Source organism: Strigops habroptila, chromosome 2 (assembly GCF_004027225.2).
Source record: "Strigops habroptila isolate Jane chromosome 2, bStrHab1.2.pri, whole genome shotgun sequence".
NCBI classification, from domain to species: domain Eukaryota; kingdom Metazoa; phylum Chordata; class Aves; order Psittaciformes; family Psittacidae; genus Strigops; species Strigops habroptila.
The window spans coordinates 100837173-100855920 of NC_044278.2; the positions used below are offsets into that span (position 1 = coordinate 100837173).

At 37.8% G+C, this 18748-nt stretch overlaps 1 protein-coding gene across 13 annotated transcripts in view; it reads right to left on the reverse strand.

Annotated features, from left to right (window-relative positions):
* The window catches only part of FRY (FRY microtubule binding protein), a 232117-nt gene that overhangs the window by 42648 nt on the left and 170721 nt on the right, over positions 1 to 18748 (reverse strand). For all 13 annotated transcript variants that reach the window (XM_030475571.1, XM_030475558.1, XM_030475572.1 and 10 more), the window contains 11 exons: positions 15734 to 15902; positions 14905 to 14995; positions 13635 to 13717; positions 10398 to 10548; positions 9735 to 9838; positions 7541 to 7726; positions 5305 to 5503; positions 4547 to 4668; positions 3482 to 3669; positions 2459 to 2553; positions 1439 to 2040 (listed from right to left, as the gene is read on the reverse strand). In XM_030475571.1, coding sequence (XP_030331431.1) covers positions 1439 to 2040; positions 2459 to 2553; positions 3482 to 3669; positions 4547 to 4668; positions 5305 to 5503; positions 7541 to 7726; positions 9735 to 9838; positions 10398 to 10548; positions 13635 to 13717; positions 14905 to 14995; positions 15734 to 15902 — 1990 coding nt within the window. The remainder of the gene's footprint in view (positions 1 to 1438; positions 2041 to 2458; positions 2554 to 3481; positions 3670 to 4546; positions 4669 to 5304; positions 5504 to 7540; positions 7727 to 9734; positions 9839 to 10397; positions 10549 to 13634; positions 13718 to 14904; positions 14996 to 15733; positions 15903 to 18748) is intronic.

Genomic DNA, 18748 nt, shown 5'->3' on the forward strand with positions numbered 1-18748 from the left:
AAAATATCTCACAAAAGTAGATAATTTATTCCTGTTAGTGAATATATTTATCTTTTCCACTTAACTGGCTTACTGACAGTATTAACTGGTGGCATTTCTTTTACTGCTGCTAAAACACAAAAAGAAATTTGGTGAGTATTGATAAATGAACTATTGTTTTGGTCAGGCTGCCAGGCACAGCTTCCAGTGTTTTATACTGTTCAAGTTAATAATAATAATAATGAATCAAAATTCTGCTATAACTGGTCAAATGAGACTACTTAAATGGGTGTTTCTGAAGCTAGGAAGTGGCTCCTGCACCAAGTGCCAGCTGCTGTCATTAGTGTAAGGGCTTTGTCTGGAGCTGGGATTCAGCTTTTCTGCACCAGCTCATAGCTTAAGATAGTTGATGAAATACAGGCAGCAACTGTAACTGGGAGCCATAACAAAAGCTGCTCTAGTTCAACTGGGAGCTTAGAGCTCAGAAGCCAAGAGATAGATCCAGACATGATTTGTTTTTTTAAAAGAAAGAATCTAATCTATGAAAATGACTTTATAAACATTCATTCCCTCTTGTTCTACAGAATAAACAAGTTGTCTAAGTTGGGAGCGTAATTTCCCTAGGCTTCCTCTATACTCAGGGAAAAGAAAAGATACCTGCATCACAGCCCATGTGTGAATTGCCCAACCAAAGTCTGGAACACAGGCACCAAACAGTTAGAGATGGGCAGACTGTTCACGGCATTCATTCCCTTACTCTGTGCCTAAGCTTGTTATGACTTAATTGTGAAGCCTGCACAGTTGTCTTAATATCTATGTTTCTGACTGAAACAGAAGAGTAAAAATCTGGAACAATACAGAAGCTCTCTTCAAGAAATATAATTAAGAAGTGGTCAATAACTGGGTCAATAAGGTGGTCTACATAATTGGGAATTTCAAAATGTTACCTTATCTCCCCATAGTCCAGGCCTTTCTCCTCACTCACTAATGTGCTATTAGAGTTTATCTAAAAAGTGCACAAGAGTTTTTAATATTTATATTTCTAGGGAAAATCCCATGAAGCACTAATTTAAAATTAAGTAATTTGAAATATTCTGAAAATGATTCAATGGATACACTGGTCAAAATAGGTTCTAGAACATTCAACAGTATCTCCTTGCATGTTTACTTTGTCAGCACTTAAACTATATGCTCTTAAGCCCTAGAAATGAACTGTTAAATAATACATGACTGCACTCCTCCAAAACCTTGTTGTGCAATAGACTGGCTTTTCAGAAACATGTTATATTGTTACGAAATCTCCAAGAAGCCCAGCCAGCTCAAAGCAGAAGTACAGTATGTTATATAAGAAGACAAAGAAAAAGTGCCATTTCTGGTTTTGTTCAGATAGCCTAATGAGGTCTGTCATCAAATGTCATAGCAATAGAAACTGAAAGAGAGGGAAGTATACTGGTTTTACCTATAGCTTGAGAGGAATCCACCATGGATATTCGAGACACTGGTGTTAGCAAACTAAAGAGCTGCAGTGTGAGATCAGTGGTAGTAAGAGAGGTGAATCCTTTCAGGAGTAGCTGCTGAAGCCCTGAGAAGTCTGCCCACTTCAGCTGTCCTTGTAGCTTCTCTAACTTCTCCCGGTTTTCAGCTTTATCTAGCGGCAAGTGAGCCAGAAGTTTATTCAGTAACCGCAATGCCATTAGATATTCAAACTCAAAATCTGATTCCATCAAAGCCACAGCAACCCAGAAGATGGTGGCCAGTAGGTTGGTTGGATTGTTAATATGAGATGGGTCAGTGAGACTGTCCTTTAGGGAAGATGAACTTCTTGTTTTAGAGGACAGGCCTTGTTGGGTGCATGCCTGAATTCTGTCTAGTGTGGCACTGCGTGGTGGGTCTGAGGACTTGTCCACATCTCCAAACTTTTTGGGTACAGAGAAGCTCCTTTGGTGCCTGCTTCGTTCAGCAGTGGCTGTGTTACCACTTGCAGGATTTACATTCAGCTGTCCCGTGCTCTTCCGGTTTGCAGTCAGTTTGGTGCTTGATGTTAAATCTGGTGAAGATGAACTGAAACCAAAATATATAACATACACTGCAATGTGTGAATACACAGCTTGAAACTTGTACATATTGGACACAAGTTCAGTATTTATCAAACTGTAAATAAATATTTAAATAGGAAAAGTAAAACATCACACTGTCTACTGCAGCCTGTCATTTTTTTTTTCCCATAAGTGTCACAGACATGACCGAAGTGAGGTTCATGTGGCCCTGCACCAAACCAGAGCAGGACAGCTTACAGCCTAGGCAGGTAAGAACAAAATGGGGATAAGAGATACAGAGCTGTGAAGAGACTTGTGGCAATGTGCACATAATGGGGCAGTAGTAGAACTGAAAACAATTTTGGCTGTCAGACTGCAGAACGGCACACTTAATATCATGAAACATTGAAAGAAAAGACACAGTTAGGGGAACAGGCTCTTACCGTGATAACACCGTCAAAAGATCACTGTTCTTCAAACAGTCAGACAGATTATCCACAGCAGCTTCCAAAGTAAGTAGTGCCTCCATTACATACCCCTATCAATGCATGAGGTTAAGCATTTCAACAAAAACATTCAAAATGATGAACATTTTAAAACCTTCAGTACATAAAAGGAATAGGCACCTATTGAAACCCCATAATTTCTCCTGAAAAAACAACATTCACATCAATGCCACTGCCCTGAACATTAAAATGTCACTACAAATGTGTTTTATTTTCTGCCTCTGAATGATCTATGCAGGCACGCAAGAAGGGCACATATCTCATCAGGGGACTGGTAATGGCATACAGAACCTCTGACTTGTAGGTCACCGATTTAAATTCTGCACAAGCAGTTGTGACAGAATATTACTGTCACCTTGTGGCAGTTTCATTACGTGAGTAATATAGGGAGATGACGTCAGTCTATTTCTTTTTAAGAGCTAGTAGTTCTCTTTATTAAGTCTTGAATCTTGCAACAAATCGTCTCCGATTGTAAAATTTCAGTCTGTTTAGCTGAACCAAGTGAACATCATAGTTCACTAAGAGAGGAGTGGGTCAAATCGGGTCAATGTAAGTTTTGTACTATTATGGATGGTGTGGATTTCTTTATTCCAACAGATGTTAACATTTGAGAAATGAGGTAGTGTCATGTTGTCAGATCACATCAGAAGATAGGATGATGGGTTCCTTAAGGACAAATTAATGATGTGAAAATCGAAAAAATGGTCATCACGAAGATTTAATTTTGAGTGACGTTTACTAGATGTTTTATAGTTGTTCTCTTCAGAGCTATAAGATTGTAACAGCCTGACAAAGGCTTTGATAAGGTACATATGGATTCAGTGAACTCAGAGGTAACCTTTTCTAAGGCCACATTCTACTTTGCAACACTTGACTCCAGAACACTTTATTAAAACGGTAATTTTAAAGTAAGTATACAGTAAATCAACAGTACTAAGAAGCTTATGTGCACATTCCTACCTGAATCTCATCTCCATGCTCTCCAATAACTTCTACCAATCTTGATAGGAGGTCAGACAACGCATGTGCAGAAAGGGGCTGCTTCAGGGCCCTGAATATCTGGAAAGAGCGACCTGCATAATGTCTTGAAGAGCTTGAAAGAGCTGTTTGCAAAGCAACTTCACTCAGATGCTGCTCCAAATGAAAACCTAAGCAAAGAATAGTATGCCAATTATTTTTTTTTTTTTTTTGTTAATGACAGACTTTACTGTGGGTCATAAACAGCCCGAACCAACTCTGTGGGGAGGATATGCACTGTAGCATATCCTGCAAACCCTGTGAGAAAAAGAGAGACAGCAATGTCTGTGTTTGAGAGAACTTCTCACTGCTTATGTTTATTTCACACAGAATGTAAGAAAATAAACTGCAAAACCAAAATTCTGGGTCTGCAACTGTTTGTCAGCAAAAACCTGAAATTATTAATCTGATTTCATTTTTTTTACAACTCCTGGACAAACTTTCAAGCCATCCACTATTCTTGCTGGCAGCAACACAGTAACTTCTGAACACTCCCAAACCTAAAGCCATGCTGAAGCAGGATTCTTTATATTAGCCTCAGAAGGCTTTGGATAAGATCTTAAATACCGATGCTGTATTCTGCTTTGATCTTGGAAGATATTTAATTAGTGACTGTGTTGGTTTTGAAAATACAAACTTTACATTTCCTAAGCTTTAAAACTGTAATAAATTAAAACTAAACTTTTACTGCCAGAAGAAATTTAACAAAGTACATTTACTTAGAAATTGTGATGTATTTTACCAACCGGAAACAGAGGAGCTCTTATCTGGTAGAATCAATTAAAAGGCTTTCTACCAACAGCTTTGAAGAAATGTTTGACTTAACATTCAGCCACAGTACAGTCTAACATGATTTTTTTAAGCAGTTCTTTCATATGTCATACATCATTGTTAAGACATACAACACGTTGTCCTTCTGCATAAGCAGATCTACTGAGTCACAGGATAAACATTCAGTGTGACCTTGAGGGAATATTTTTTTAGTTATGAAAGGAAAAAATTTACTACCTGACTTGGAGTCCTTAAATACAGATACAACATGACGCAGAAAATTAGTGAGCTGTTCAGCACTCTTGGTGTTCTGATTTTTGGGTGTGATATCTTCATGGCACCAAAGTGGACCAAATGCCCTTAAAGAAACACATAACAAAGTGCAAAATTTCTTTGAGTTATCTGAAAGAAATGTAATCAGTTAAAATATATAAACTGTAAAGGCAATTAGATACTTCCAGGACCACTGCCTGGAAAACATGCAACTGAACAGAATCTTTTATAAGCAAAATACAAGAAAATAAATAGTCCTACACCGTATTTTACAAAAGCTCTCATTTAAAATATAAGTTATACCATTTAGAGAGCAGCAGAAACAAATCCATGGTTTTCAATTGAACATGCCTAGGATCTGCTGGCTGTAGTCAGTAGTTAATACTGCTTTCACCATGGCCTTTCACTATGCCCTGTACACTTCATATCTAGTTTTATAATAATAAAACTGTGTTCTTCCATTAGCTCATTGTCAAACATAGTACTATCAGTCAATTAAACATTTTATTCCCATCAGACAAGATTTTTTTCTGCTGTTCCTGACAGTGTAGTGCTTGTAAGTACCTATCTACTTCTATAAGTATCAATAAAAGAGGAATGGGAGTCTGTAATTACTATAAAAGTTTGGTCATTTTCCTTTGAGTTTTTAAGTTGCTACGGATAATTGTAGAGAAGACATGACAGCATCAACTACAAACGTATCCTCTGCTTATCTCCATTACCTGGTCGTCAGAAACTCAATTAATTTGTTTGCTTTCTCATCTGTTTCAGCAGCAGTATCCATGTCCTCAACCTCTTGTGTAATCTGTGGGAGATTTCCACTGCTGCCTCCCAGACTGATACTGGAGGAGGTGGAGCTGGAGCTCAAGCCGGAGTCTGGCACTGGAGATGACTGGTATTCCCGCAGAAAGTCAAAGCCACCTGCCAGCCAAAAGGGGGGAGATAAAGATGGAATGCACTGTTAAGCCAGCATTGCAGACTAAAGTATCTGCCAAGCAGCTCTTTTCAGAGTCAGCAGCAGAAACCTTCTACTGGGAAACATGGGGAAGAACACATGTGCAAAACACAACAAGAGTCAAACGCCAATGGGAGTGAAAATGGTACTGTGGTTCTAAACATGCAGAATTCAATATTAAATGAAAAATATCAAAGTCAAGATTTATTTTTTTTTTTTACTGCACAAGGGCTACAGTACTTGAGAAAACAAACGTTGCAGGGTATTTTACATTCAGAAGTATGACTTTCTGTAAAGTGAATTTTGGAGTTGGCTTAAGTGCATGTAAAGTTCAGCTCACTTCTCTGGGCTAGTCTGATGAGTAAAAAGCTTCTGCAGGGTAGAAATTTTTAGGACAATGATGATGTCTTAATTTTACAAATGTAATGACAATCAACACACAAATGCTTAAGGCTTCTGTTCAACACCTTTACTAACTGTAAATATTGGACTACTCATACTAAATATTTTCAGCATTAAGATTAAACATCTGAGTAAGAGTTCTGCTGGATCAAAAGCTTGCCACACAACTTAAGATCCGAAATTAAAAACTAAGACCAGTTTTCTTAAGGTTAGACTGCTTGTCGTCTTAGGCTATATCTATAACAGAAAAATCAGCCTTGCAAGAAGACTGGAAGCAGGAGGGGCCTCCCTACTGACAAAATCCACTGCAGGTCAGAAGACCTAATTTAGTTGCCTGAAATTATGTGGAACAAAACTGAACCAAAGTATTTTCAGTTAGGAACTTCTGCTATGGCTACTCACCGACACTCTCACTCTTACTATCAGTTGCTCAAAAAAGAGTACAAATAAAAAGTTCTAGTAACTTCTTGGACTTCAGAGGCCCAGACACAGGGTACCAATAGCATTTTTCAGACACAGGAGTGAAAAGAGTTTTTCATTTTGGCAGAAAAGCAGTAATATAATTCTAGTGCAAGAATTTTATTCTGTATTTACTAACTCACAGACGTGCTGGAAAAGAGATCTACACAATTCAAGACAGGAAATTCATGTACGAGGCAATTTTGCATAGACATTATTTAGAATGAAACCTTCATGGCCAAACTAATTCATTAATCTGAACTAGCTACTCCTTCTTCTCATTACTTTAATTTTTTTTATTTTTTTTTTTTTGTGGCTCATTAATAATAATGATATTCTTTATAAAGCTAAACTGTTTATTACTTCTGGTTAAATTCCTAAAGAACCACAGAAATGCCACTGATTTGATAATTTCATTTCTCACTGTATTGTAAACTTACCCTCTCCCAAACAACTAATCCTACCTCCCTAACTCTACATTGGTTCCGTGATTCCTTCAAATCTCAACAGTATGCTTGATTTTCGTAATATTACCTGACAATAGTCAATCTAGCTAGCAGCTTTCTACAAATTGTTCCCAACCAACCCCTTAAAAACAGGTAAATTGCTAAAAGTTAACAGAATACCAACCCCAGCTGAGGTCCGAAGTAAGGCTCCTAATGTGGAAACAGATTTCAGGACAGAAATGAAGTGTACCTATCTGTGATATAAAGGAGGGTGTATATAATGTGAAATTTAACTTAATAATGAAAAATCTGAGCTGCATATTCTTGCTGCTATTCCTGTGTTGGAATTATTTGTCCCTTTCTTTTGAAAGTTGAGGAGTGATTGCCTCATTTAAAGTAGTCCTGGCTCCCTGAGGGGGAAGTTAGGAAGTTATTAGCTGTATTAATGTTTAAAATTCTACATTATATATTTCGCCTCCCAGCAGATAGCTTTTTCACTATCATGAAAAGTTATATAATAATAATCTGGGTGCATCTCTAGGGTAGTTCGCATGGAATTAATATTAATGGGACCTTTAATATTTGCCACTTTACTACTTTATCAAACTGTGATATTTTAGGAAAGTAACCTTGACTTCCTACTTTCAAAAACCTCACAGTATAATGCAATGTTATTTTCTTCTTTTGCTTTATTACCGGTATAAAGATATTCAGGTAAGTATGCTGGTTGTACTGTCAGAGTCTTGATCTCGTTCATCTCTCTGGTCTGAAGAAGCACTGATGCAATGGCTTGATAGTTGCTATTGCAAGATAATGCAATCAAAAGGTGAAGCAGTAATTTTTTACTGTGTTCAAAGACCTCAGGGCGGTAATGGTCAAGACCTAAAATAAAAGGTTACAGCAATCACTGAATATGAAATAATAATAAACAAGTTCACATTCCAGAAATAGCAAAAATTCCAAGGCAGTTCACGGCAACAGTGCAAACAAACAAAAGATGTAGTATTTCCAGACATAAGTACTAGTGTTTTTACTTAAATGTGTATATTTAGTTTCCAGACTGAGGTCCCATACAGGAGGTACAAAACAATGTGCAGCAATAAAACTTTATGCAGTGTCTCACTGCAGTGTTAATTTGACAGGACTGGAAAACCTCTAAAGATGAGAAATTCTTGATGGTGGTTGTAATTACATTGCTTATCTCAGTATCTGGCTTTCTTGCACAGACATCAGTTTTACAACATGTCCAAACAGTTAAAGGAAGATACTGATTTATTAAAGGAACTGAGAGACAAAATCCCTTGAACTTCAGCTACCAGTGAGTAACATGATACATTACCTACTAGCTTAGGGTGCAGAACTGAACCGGAAGGTCTAGCGCTGAAATACTCTGATCTGGTTACCATTACTGCTGTTTGTAATATTTTAACACAACCTGAACAATTCACAAATTACAAATATAAAGGAAACAGATGTTTGTGAAATACACTACACTGTGGCAGTAATGTCTTTTCAATTCTCTTTCGGCATCTTCCAGGATATTTAAAAATACTTTCTTCTGTTCAGGGGCAGTTTCAGTGCTGAAAAATTATTTTCTGGTTTAGCTCCTCTCAGAATACATTCCTCTTTAAAAAGTGGCTCTAAGTGGCAGCAGCCAACAGGTCTTTCAAGTCAAGAGTGTTTTCTAATACACTCCAATCACACTGTTTTTTTCTGGCCTGCAAAAATGAAGCTGCTCATACTGCCACAGTCTCAACAACGTGTCTTTGGCTCCTATGGGCAGGTCTTTGAAGGTTCTGTGATTCTTGGTCTTGTCTGCTCATAGCCTCCTCCAAAAGAACCATGGCCAACCTGTCTACCTCTTTGTGCATAATGAGTGTGCATTTGCAAAAGAAACTCCTATTTCATCAAAAGATTTCAAACAGAACAGTTGGTAAAGGAGTAGCAGCAAAGGAGAATAAGGTATCTTCTTCAACTGTATACTGAAGTATATCACATATTCTAGCACTACGCTGTAACCTTCCAACTTAATCTCTTTTGTCTGCTGAACAACAGACTCTTTCCAGAGTGTCAGTGAATAGACTTACTGGTAACTATGGTGACTGAATGAAAAGTGGACTGTAATCTGTAGTTATACTACATTTATTTCGCAAGAGTCTGGCTGTGTTTATTTGTGAAAACTTTTCTTTATCAACATGCAAGTTAGGGAATGGCTTTATAATGCTAGACACTTTTGTGTGCTAAAAAATAAGGCCACTTGCTTTTCATAATGTTAAGTGGCAGGATAAGGAAGGCATCATCCTCCAGTTGACTGTGTTATGGTCAAGAACAGACACATCAATGCGGAAAAAGCAGTGCCTCTATGCTCAGGTATATAAGGGAAGACAGGAACAATAAAGTATTCCAATAGCAGTGAAATTAATGGAGCTTGCTTTCCAGCAGTCTGTGTCCTTCCTTCGCTATCTCTGCAGTATGTGTCTTGGCTCTCTTACACAGTATTTTTTCAAAGGTAAGAGGCAGCACTTGTGTATATTCCAGGTCTAAAGCATGTGCTGACTGCCCAGCACAAACCAGATTGTACAAAGGCTGAGTTTCATGGGACTTTCTTGCAGGGGTGGGGGCCAGGTACAGGTTTTTTATAGAGATCTTTTAGAAAGACAATCATCTTCAAATTTCTACCCACCTCACAAATTTGGGTGAAATTGGTGAAAATGCTCAAAAGTTTCGAAGTTCTGAGATTAATTCACAGACTGTAACTGCCTCAGGCTCTTTTTTTTTAAGGAAATTATAATTAAAAACCTTTAAGAAACACAACTTTACAGCTTCAGCAAAACAAAACTGGAAGGACAGGATTACATTTATACTTTATTTCTTGTTCTGTTGGTCTTACCTAAAAAGAGAGCATGTAGTAATAAAGGGAGATGAAGGGCCCAATCTTCTCTCACACTGTGATCCACTACCATCTCAGTCATGAAGATGACAGCAATATTGCACCTTGAAAAGAAATATCACAGTGTCAGTTTGAAATCTCTTGGAGATGGGAAAACAGTAACATGACAGCTATTTCTGAAGAATTAAACAATCTCTACATTTTCAAATTTGTAGCATTTCTTTACAATATGATTAATACTGAAGCACCTGAGTTAAAGCATTAAGCAGGTAAGTACTCATTACTGAAAAGAACACCATCACTGTCAGTACAAATTATGTAGAAGAGGAATTTCAGAATATGCATAGCCTAGCTAGAATAAAAGATCAAGGGGGGAAAAGTGCTATGAATAACAGCCACAGAGGCTTGGGAAAGAGAAATTTTCCTTTTTTTCTAGTTGTTTCTTCAGTTCTTATCAGAAAGTGATTTCCTGCATTGTAAATAGGCTTTCTGGTAGAAATCTGGTAGAACTGCAAGCCTTCAATGCATGTTGATTTTAGCACTGGAAATCAGCAGAAATCGAAGGTATGATGTTCTGAGTGGTGGGACAGTTGGACTGGTGCTGGTCAACTAGTAAGAGGAAGCATCTCACTGTTTGAAATGTCAGAAAGAGAAACTGCTCACCTATGAAGGGGTCCCCGGGGTGTGATAGTTTCTGGGAGGTAGTCCACAAGTGGTGCCCAACATCCTCCATTGTAAGGCATGGGCAAGGGATGTGGTTGTTTGGTTTCAACAATATTCAATAACCAGCTTGTATATGGAGAAACGGGATCATCTGTATGGAAAGGCATTAAAACAGAGTGCGTAAAAAACAAGACTGGTTACCCATTTTTGAGAAATAGTAAAACAGAGTTTATGCTAACGTATCAGCTCAGCTGTTTGGATAACATGATAAAATGACACGAGGTTTGCAAATCCTGTGTTCAGTAACAAGTGATACATTTTTAATCCCTCTTTCATGCTGCTGGAAATTAAAGAGATTCCAGGCAGACAGCACTGAATGGTAGGAGCCGCAGCTGAATCCCTGCTGTCACTTCGTAGCTTTGGATCCAGATCACAAAGCACCAAGCAACAGACTTTCTCTTCAAAAATGAGAGAAAAGTTCAGCCAACAAAGCTGCTGTCAGAAGCCATCTGCTGCAAGGAGTCATGTAGCAGCGACACATTCTTGCAACTCCTCACCAGTGCCCTGCTGAGTGATGCTACAAAGGCAGAAGTTAAATGTCTCGAATTAGGAAAGAGGCATAAGGAATGCAAAAACCATCTTCAGGGTAATTTTCTTTCAACAGGGATGAATTATCTCTTGAATTTCTTAAAGATTAATTTGACTTTGCTTCAGTATGACAGCTGCTGTATGTTAATGACCAATAGGGGTTTTTTTCCACCTGTTTATCTGCAATCATGTGGGTCAAGTAAGTTACTTCCACCACTTTCTGTCTTCTCTCAGCTTTTATCATCTCTCCCCTATTCTGTTTTCTCTCATTCTTCCCTATTTTCCTGTTGGCCAGTTTTTATTTCTCCGGTCTGACAGTCTGTGATACACTGCCATGGAAAGTATCCTTTCCAGGCCTGTTCTTGACATTTATCCAAACACTGCCCTTTGTGATTTTTTAATGAGAGCATTATTTTTAATTTTTATTACACCTCTGCATTTAGGTAGGTTTGAAAATCTCAGCACTGTCCTTTTTTTTAACAGCCTGCACCTGATGCTTGTCGGCTTTGCCACAGGAAACAAAAGTGGTTTGATTCCTACAAAAGTATCAGAGCTAATGTCTTCTAAAGCACATCACTCTTGGTTTTGGCAAATCATCTCCAGGTTTCCAGATCTTCAGGAGCCTTTCGATGAAGAAGCTGCTCCTCCAATTATTACTTAAATGCCAATTTTATCATTCCCATTCTTCAGTGTTAGTCTTCCAAGGAGCACTTTAGATCTTTATGATTTATACCTCTACTTATTTCTCTCATCCTCTTGAGGATGATTTATTAATTACAGATAAAGAATAAACTGACTTAATAATGTAGCAAAGTATAGCATTTTCACATATATATCTTCTAAGGACTAACCAGATAATGTTTGACAGATGCTTTTCACATAAAAACTACCAATTAAATGTTTCACATAAAACTGCTTCTTGAAGTCCATACTAAGACTGAGCTACACACTCATGTTTTCACAGGTTTATATGCAGACTGAGAAAAAAAAGAAGCATTTTGCACCTTAACATGGAATCTTTGCCTGAACAAAAGAGTTTCTGTGCTGTAGAGTTGTGTTCCCTATTTATATCCTCAGCAATTTATGTATGCTCAAGTAGACTGGAGAGAAGAGAGAAGCCATACCACCAACTCCTTCTGCTGCCTGCCAGAGGGAATAAGTTGCTCTTTCTTAATTGAAATTGCATTATTTATCTTGTGGAATGACAAATGGTATAAGAATTACTTTTTCTTTTTAGAGTTCTATTTATTTTACTTCTTGGTATTCATATATTTGCATAAGGAACTCCTGTGAAAAGCAAACCTTGCATAAATATTCACAGTACTATAAAGCTTGCAGGTATAGACAGGAAAAACATTTGGGCACCGGCTTGAGGAGACATTCCAAAGAGCAAATAAAATGTCAGTACTTTTTAACCTTTTATTACTCTAAGCTCTTGTCAAAACCAGCTACTTGTGAAGAATGTTCTGACAATAAAAACATTGTTCTGTTTTGAAAGACTGTTCATGCAGATCAGATTAGCGCTGGTGCTCCAATTGACATCTGCTGAAGAATTTTTAGTAGCTGCAGCACTGCAAAGGCATAAGGAAAACAAGACAAGTGTGCTGAACACTACTGAATTTAATATGTTGCACACTTTTTAGTATATTTAAATACTGCAGTATGTACATAGATAATATATTGTAAATATTGTTCTTTGTAATTATGAAAAATTGTTGTCTAAATACTTTAAATTATCCTGTTGTATTGTACAGTGTTCCCATATTTTTCAGGAAAGTATTGCCAAAAATCTACTTGGATTAAAGAATATGTAAAATCTTTACTTTTTATGTCAAAATACTGCCCCAAAATGGTGTTTGTAGCACCAGCACAAGACATTATGGCCTCTATATTGTTTGACCAGGCTCTATTAAGCCAGAGATGAAAGTCAATAAATAGGTCTTGCCTTTTTCACATTTGGTTAGGGCCTAACTAAAATCTGTAGATTGGCTTCTGTACAATTCACTCCAGAAACAAAGTCCAACCATCAAACCCTGAAAATTTACACTGTCTTTCAATATTTGAGAGAAGTATCTTGGTTTTCTTTGGAATCTGTGCTGAGCATCAAGTGTCCACTCATAGTCTGTTTAGCAGAAATACATAAAGAACAATAAGCATGCTCAGGAGCCCTATTTCACTCTCCCCTCAAACACAGGTTTGCACAGTGCAGCCAGAAACTGCAGGCAGCAGAGAAGAGCTAAAGAGGAAACAAGACCTCATTTTTGGAAACTCCTGAATCTCTTCCTCAGGCTCATATAACAGCACTTGATTTGGAGGGAAATACTAGTGAAGGGCACAATTCAAAGTACTCGCTGTAGTGGTCTTGGAAGTCTTTCACCTTGCCATATATGAAAGGTTCAAGGTGTTACTGTCTGGAAGATTCTCTGCTGCTGCCCTCTGTGAAGTTCTCTTGGCCTTTAAATAGGCTTGACTGAGGTCAGATTAAACGAAGGAAATTAAATGAGGTATGAAGGTAAAATAAGGACACTCTCCATATGGTGATGCTACATTACTGTTTATACAGAACTTACACAGAAAGCCTCCACCAGTCATGTTTTCCTCTCATACCAAAACACCGGAAATTTCATCAAATTGAATAATAGAACTTACTTTTGTCATCATCATAAGATCCTCCGGAGCTATTACTGTACCTTGATTCTAGTCGGGTATGTGCTCTGATTACATTACTGAACCTTCGAATATAAGAAAAATCTTCATTAAAAACACAGACTGACATTGAACATCTGACTGCTTACTCTACACAAAAAGCATTTCCTCAAGCATGTACTTTTATACTGGAGTAGACAGCAATGTGACTGTAAGGCTCTTCCTTTCCACAAAAGATTTTTTGCAACCAGTTTCTGAGAAGTTCTAATGGTGTGCTCCAGTGTTACAAGCTTTTAAAATTTAGCAGATGGAAAATTCTCATGCTGCAAAGGTGTGATTTTCTTGAAGTAAGAAACTGTGCTAAGGCTGAACTGAGATATAAACTGTTCACAGCTAGTATTTTGTCACAGTCCCTGTTCATGGGTAAAATTCTGGCAACTTGCTAATGCAGTAACTGACTGAATAGTCCAAAGTCAAGCCTGTACGGGTACCAAACAGCAAAAGCTGCAGCAGATCACCCTTCAGTAGGAAAATCCAGCAATTGCCAGAGCAAATCTAGCAGATGAGTTAAGGGATACAAGAGACAGAACACACTGTTCTTAGCTGTCCTCAAATCTGCCACAGATCCATGATAAGCTAACTTTTACTGGTGATCTCCTTTGTTGGGTTTGAGCAAGAGAATATATATATATCTATCCCTCTGTATGTGCTCAGGGATCTGATGGCCCTTAAGTTTTGCATTTACTCATTCATCATTTGTCAGTATGTACCATAAGTAGCAAAAGTTGAAATTGTATGTATGTATGACTTCTAAGCAAAATATTTGACATAGCTTTCTTCTGTAAGGCTTAATTTTAATCCTAAATTTTACTCACTGTCCATGAAATCAAAAGGTATGATCAAACCTGATTTTTCATAAAGATTTTAGTAGTCATTACTTGGTACACACTCTTGATTTTCTTTCTTTGCAGATAGTTCCTACGAAACCATAATGTACTTAGCACAATTCATTCAATGTATTTAAAAAATGTTCCTCTGCAATTTATTATTAAACAACATCAGGAACTAGAACTACATGAATAGTTTTTTTTTTTTTTTAACTTTTATATATGGTTATTTTAAGATGGTTTTACTGGGATAATGCTGCTTAGGATCAGTCTGAGCATCAGAGTTCCTCACAAAACAATGTGGAACTTTGCCCAACATCTCACCCTTAGCCTAGGAAAACACATACATTTTGGGAAAAAAAAGACAATTCAAACAAACCACAAACCTTTCATCAGTCTCTTTCACCATTCTGTTCTCCTCTACATCAGGAAAACTATCTTGGCCAGCTACAACAGTGTTGCTGCTAGAGGTGGTTCCTGTATATGAGATGTCAATAAGAACACTTGTTACATGCAGCAGACAGTATTTACAAAGCAAAAAAAGCCCATAACTTAAATTTTCTTAGCAGCCGCAGTCAAAGTGATCATCCTGCAAGTATTTGCACATATGAATGAACACTATTACCTCTACAAATGAGAACTAATGACACAAAGTTTACATGCTTTGAGGGGTTAATTAACATAATGATGCTCTTCCACTCCTTAAACTAAGCTCATTCTCAGGTGACATAAACTATTGCTTTTCAAGAATTTGGCAAAACACTGATAAGGTTAAATTGGGGTTGGTCTCTTAAGCGTCTTTGACTACTGCAGCTTGGAAACATCATTAGGCTCTGAAAACAGAATTGCCACACAGCCGAAGCTCTCTGTTTTCAGGGAACTGCTGCTTTGGTGTATCTGCTATGATCACAGCATTGATGATGACTTCTTGTTCTGAGAAACTAGTGGTAAAAGAACCACCCCATGTGAGTTCACCAAACACTGGTAATATCCTATTAAAATAGTTGAGAGAATAAAGCATATGTTTACAAAGTACATACAACATTAGGAATCAAAAAGGACTGTAATTTAGATGTGCAACAGGGCCCTGAAACTTACGCTTTATATATACACAGATTTGAATGGGTACAAAAGTAAGAGTTTGTTTTTTTTTCTTAAGAGATGAAGACTCAAAAGAGCAGGAAAGCATAAATGAAAAGTATATTTAGGTCATACCAGAAGCTGCAGCTGAGGCTTTGTTACTGGCAGCAAAACGGTAAAATGGAGGATTATCACAATGCTGAACTATTGGGTTCACTGGGTCTGTTTGCTGCAGCTCAAAAAGAAGCTCTTCCATTGTCTGAATAGTGTTGTTGCGACATAGATATATTGCAACCTTTTTTATCTAGAGAAGAAAATAACAGTTAAGTTCAAAGTACACTTCTGAAGAAACCAACACATGTTACACTACACTACTGAAAAGAGCCAGAAGGCAAATGTTACTCTGGGTCAATACAACCACACAACTGCATCCATTTTGTTCATATCGAAATAAAACCGCTCACTTTGATATCAAGGTATTTTCTCCAGCAATGTGAATCTGTGATCTAATTATGCCAAAGTTATTGCTTACCATCCACAAATGAGCTGTTTATGTGTATAACTATATAACACACAAATATAAAACCCACCTAATTTTGTACCTATCATTTAAGGATATCAGCATTAACTCTGAATTACACTCAGGGATTTATAGTTTCAGTATGCGATTTCCACATGATGTATTTTACTCTCTTGAATGGAGCAAATTTCTCATCTAGAAAGCTAGATCCACCCAAAACTTCATGTGTATATTTCCAGATACAGTTGATGTGAAAGAGGTAGCCAGAATAGAATAAGCCAGGCTCTGAGTAGCTACTTAGATCTGTAACCAAAGTAAAAGAACATGGAAAAAAGGCAGAGTGATTATGTATACAAACTTCTTGAATCCTGGTTTGAAAAATCCGAGAGTATCATTCACAGAAATTCTGGGAATTTTTACAAATCTTTTAACAAGACCTCAAACTTTATTGTATGCACTGCAGCAATGAGGGCTGTTGAGATACTGAGATCGAATTAGTCTGAATTCTTGCAGAAAAAACCCCTGATGGCTATTAAAAGCATAGATTCAGTATGGCTCAAAACCTTTTGATTCATAAACTGCTGAAGCTGGGAAACCATATGGGGAAGCATCCCTCTCTGCTTGCTTTCTTGTTTTTAAAGATGTCCCTAAACAGATGGTTATAGTGGAGCTGATACACTGGATTGAACTGCCTGTTGGCCTCACCAAGTATTGCTATTCTTATACTCTTAAATACTTTTGTTAAAATAACTTCCTGACTGCTTCTCTTTCCCTCTTTTTTTTCTCTCCTTTTCTTTTGCTTAAAGTAGAGAAAATGTACATATTCGAAGTCTCTTACACTCTACTGTACAAAAAAACTTCCAGAGACCTTCCAGACACAAATCCAACTCCTTTCCAGGGCTCATTTCTAATTGGGCTCACAGTGCCACTTCCAGCTTCCTTCACTCCAGAAGAGGTCATGTCCCCTCCACGAAGTCTTTGCTGAAGAGGTTTCTGGACCGTAAATATTCTAAGAAATCTTTCAGTATGTATGTGAAAGAAAGGACAGCTCAGCATTTTGCACTGAGGCACTGGGAAAAAATGCTTAAAGAAAACATAAGAGACTAAGCAATGAATTTAGCTGATTATAAATACATAATAATAAAAAAAAAGTCAGGCATGCTTTTAGCTTCGACCCACATAGGCAGAACAGATGGCTGAAGGCATGAAGCAGCTGGTGACTGCCATGAGGCACAGAGGGCTCCAAAATGAGACCAGTAGAGTGGCAATCTTGCAAATGCATGATCTTTTGAGCCCAGGTGAGTTGGAACAGTGCTGATAAACTGTATGAATTATCTTTATTTCTTAATGTGTATGTGTTATCTACATGATAATGGAAGATACATGTTTATGGTATCAGTAGTCTGTGTAGTCAGCAGAGTTAGGTATGATTTCTTATCTGTAAACTCTAGGGCATTATCAAACCACTGAGCAGATGAGAATGATGAGCCTGGTGTATTTTCCTGCTCCAGACAAAGCTATCAGTTAAGGGTGACTCATAAGCACAGTCAGGCTTCCTACAGAAAACTTTTTCAGATTTTGCAAAATCTGTGAATCAGACTTTTAACTCAGCATTACAAAACACAGACTAACAGGGTGGCAGAAAACACAGGAACCTTCTCAGCTGTAACCACCAATGAAATCCTGATTGTCTTGTTAACAGCCACTAGAAGCCTGGGAGGATAAGCAGAAAAGTCCTGCAGGCAAAATAGCAGATGCTGAGCAGATGAAGCTGGTGATGCTAAACCAGACTGCTGTCTTTGTGGAGTTAGAGGACCGTATTGTCCTGTAGGAGGACAGGGCTGTGAGAGCCAAGGCATTGAGTTTGGAAAGAATTTGAACAAAGAAGGAGACTGCTATGGGTAAAAAGTGGGTTTGAGGTAGGCTGTTCAGAGCTGTGGGACATCAACAGTTTTGGAAAAAGGATGTGTTGAAGCCTCTGGTTTGGCAAGTATCTGGATGGGAAGAACTGGTACGTGAGGGGCTCCTGGGCAAGAGGTGACAGGGTTATCAGGTATTTCCAATATCAGGCTACAGATTCAGGAGTGAGGCACATACTCAGCACAGAACTACTCCTTCCTCTTAGAAAACTGCCCCTATTCATTTTGTTAGCTGTGAGAAATGCAACACTCATTTTGCCTTTTATCTCTGTGATTTCCATTTGTTCTCTGCCAACTCAGCTCCTCCTGATGGAGTCTACCTTTGGGCCTGATCCCAAGTCTGCCATAGCTTGCAGGCTCAGTCAGGTTAGAAAGAACCTGGGAGGACTCTCATTTAACCTCCTACTCAAAGCACGGTCAACACTGAATGGAGAGCTTCTGTCACTCTCACAATTGATGGAAAGATCTTAATTACCCTCAAGACATTTGGGATCAACCCTTTTGTCCTCTCATATAAATCTTGAGCTTATTCTTACACCAACTCCACTTTCAAATGGTACAACACAAAAAATTTCTATGGTACAACATCTTGAATATTTTTATGAGCTTCTACATTTTCTTTATTCTACTACGCATAGCAGTCATCCTAAAGACTTGAAGAAAAGCATTATTGCAGCAAATGTAAGTGAAGTATGTTTATGAGACTTTTTA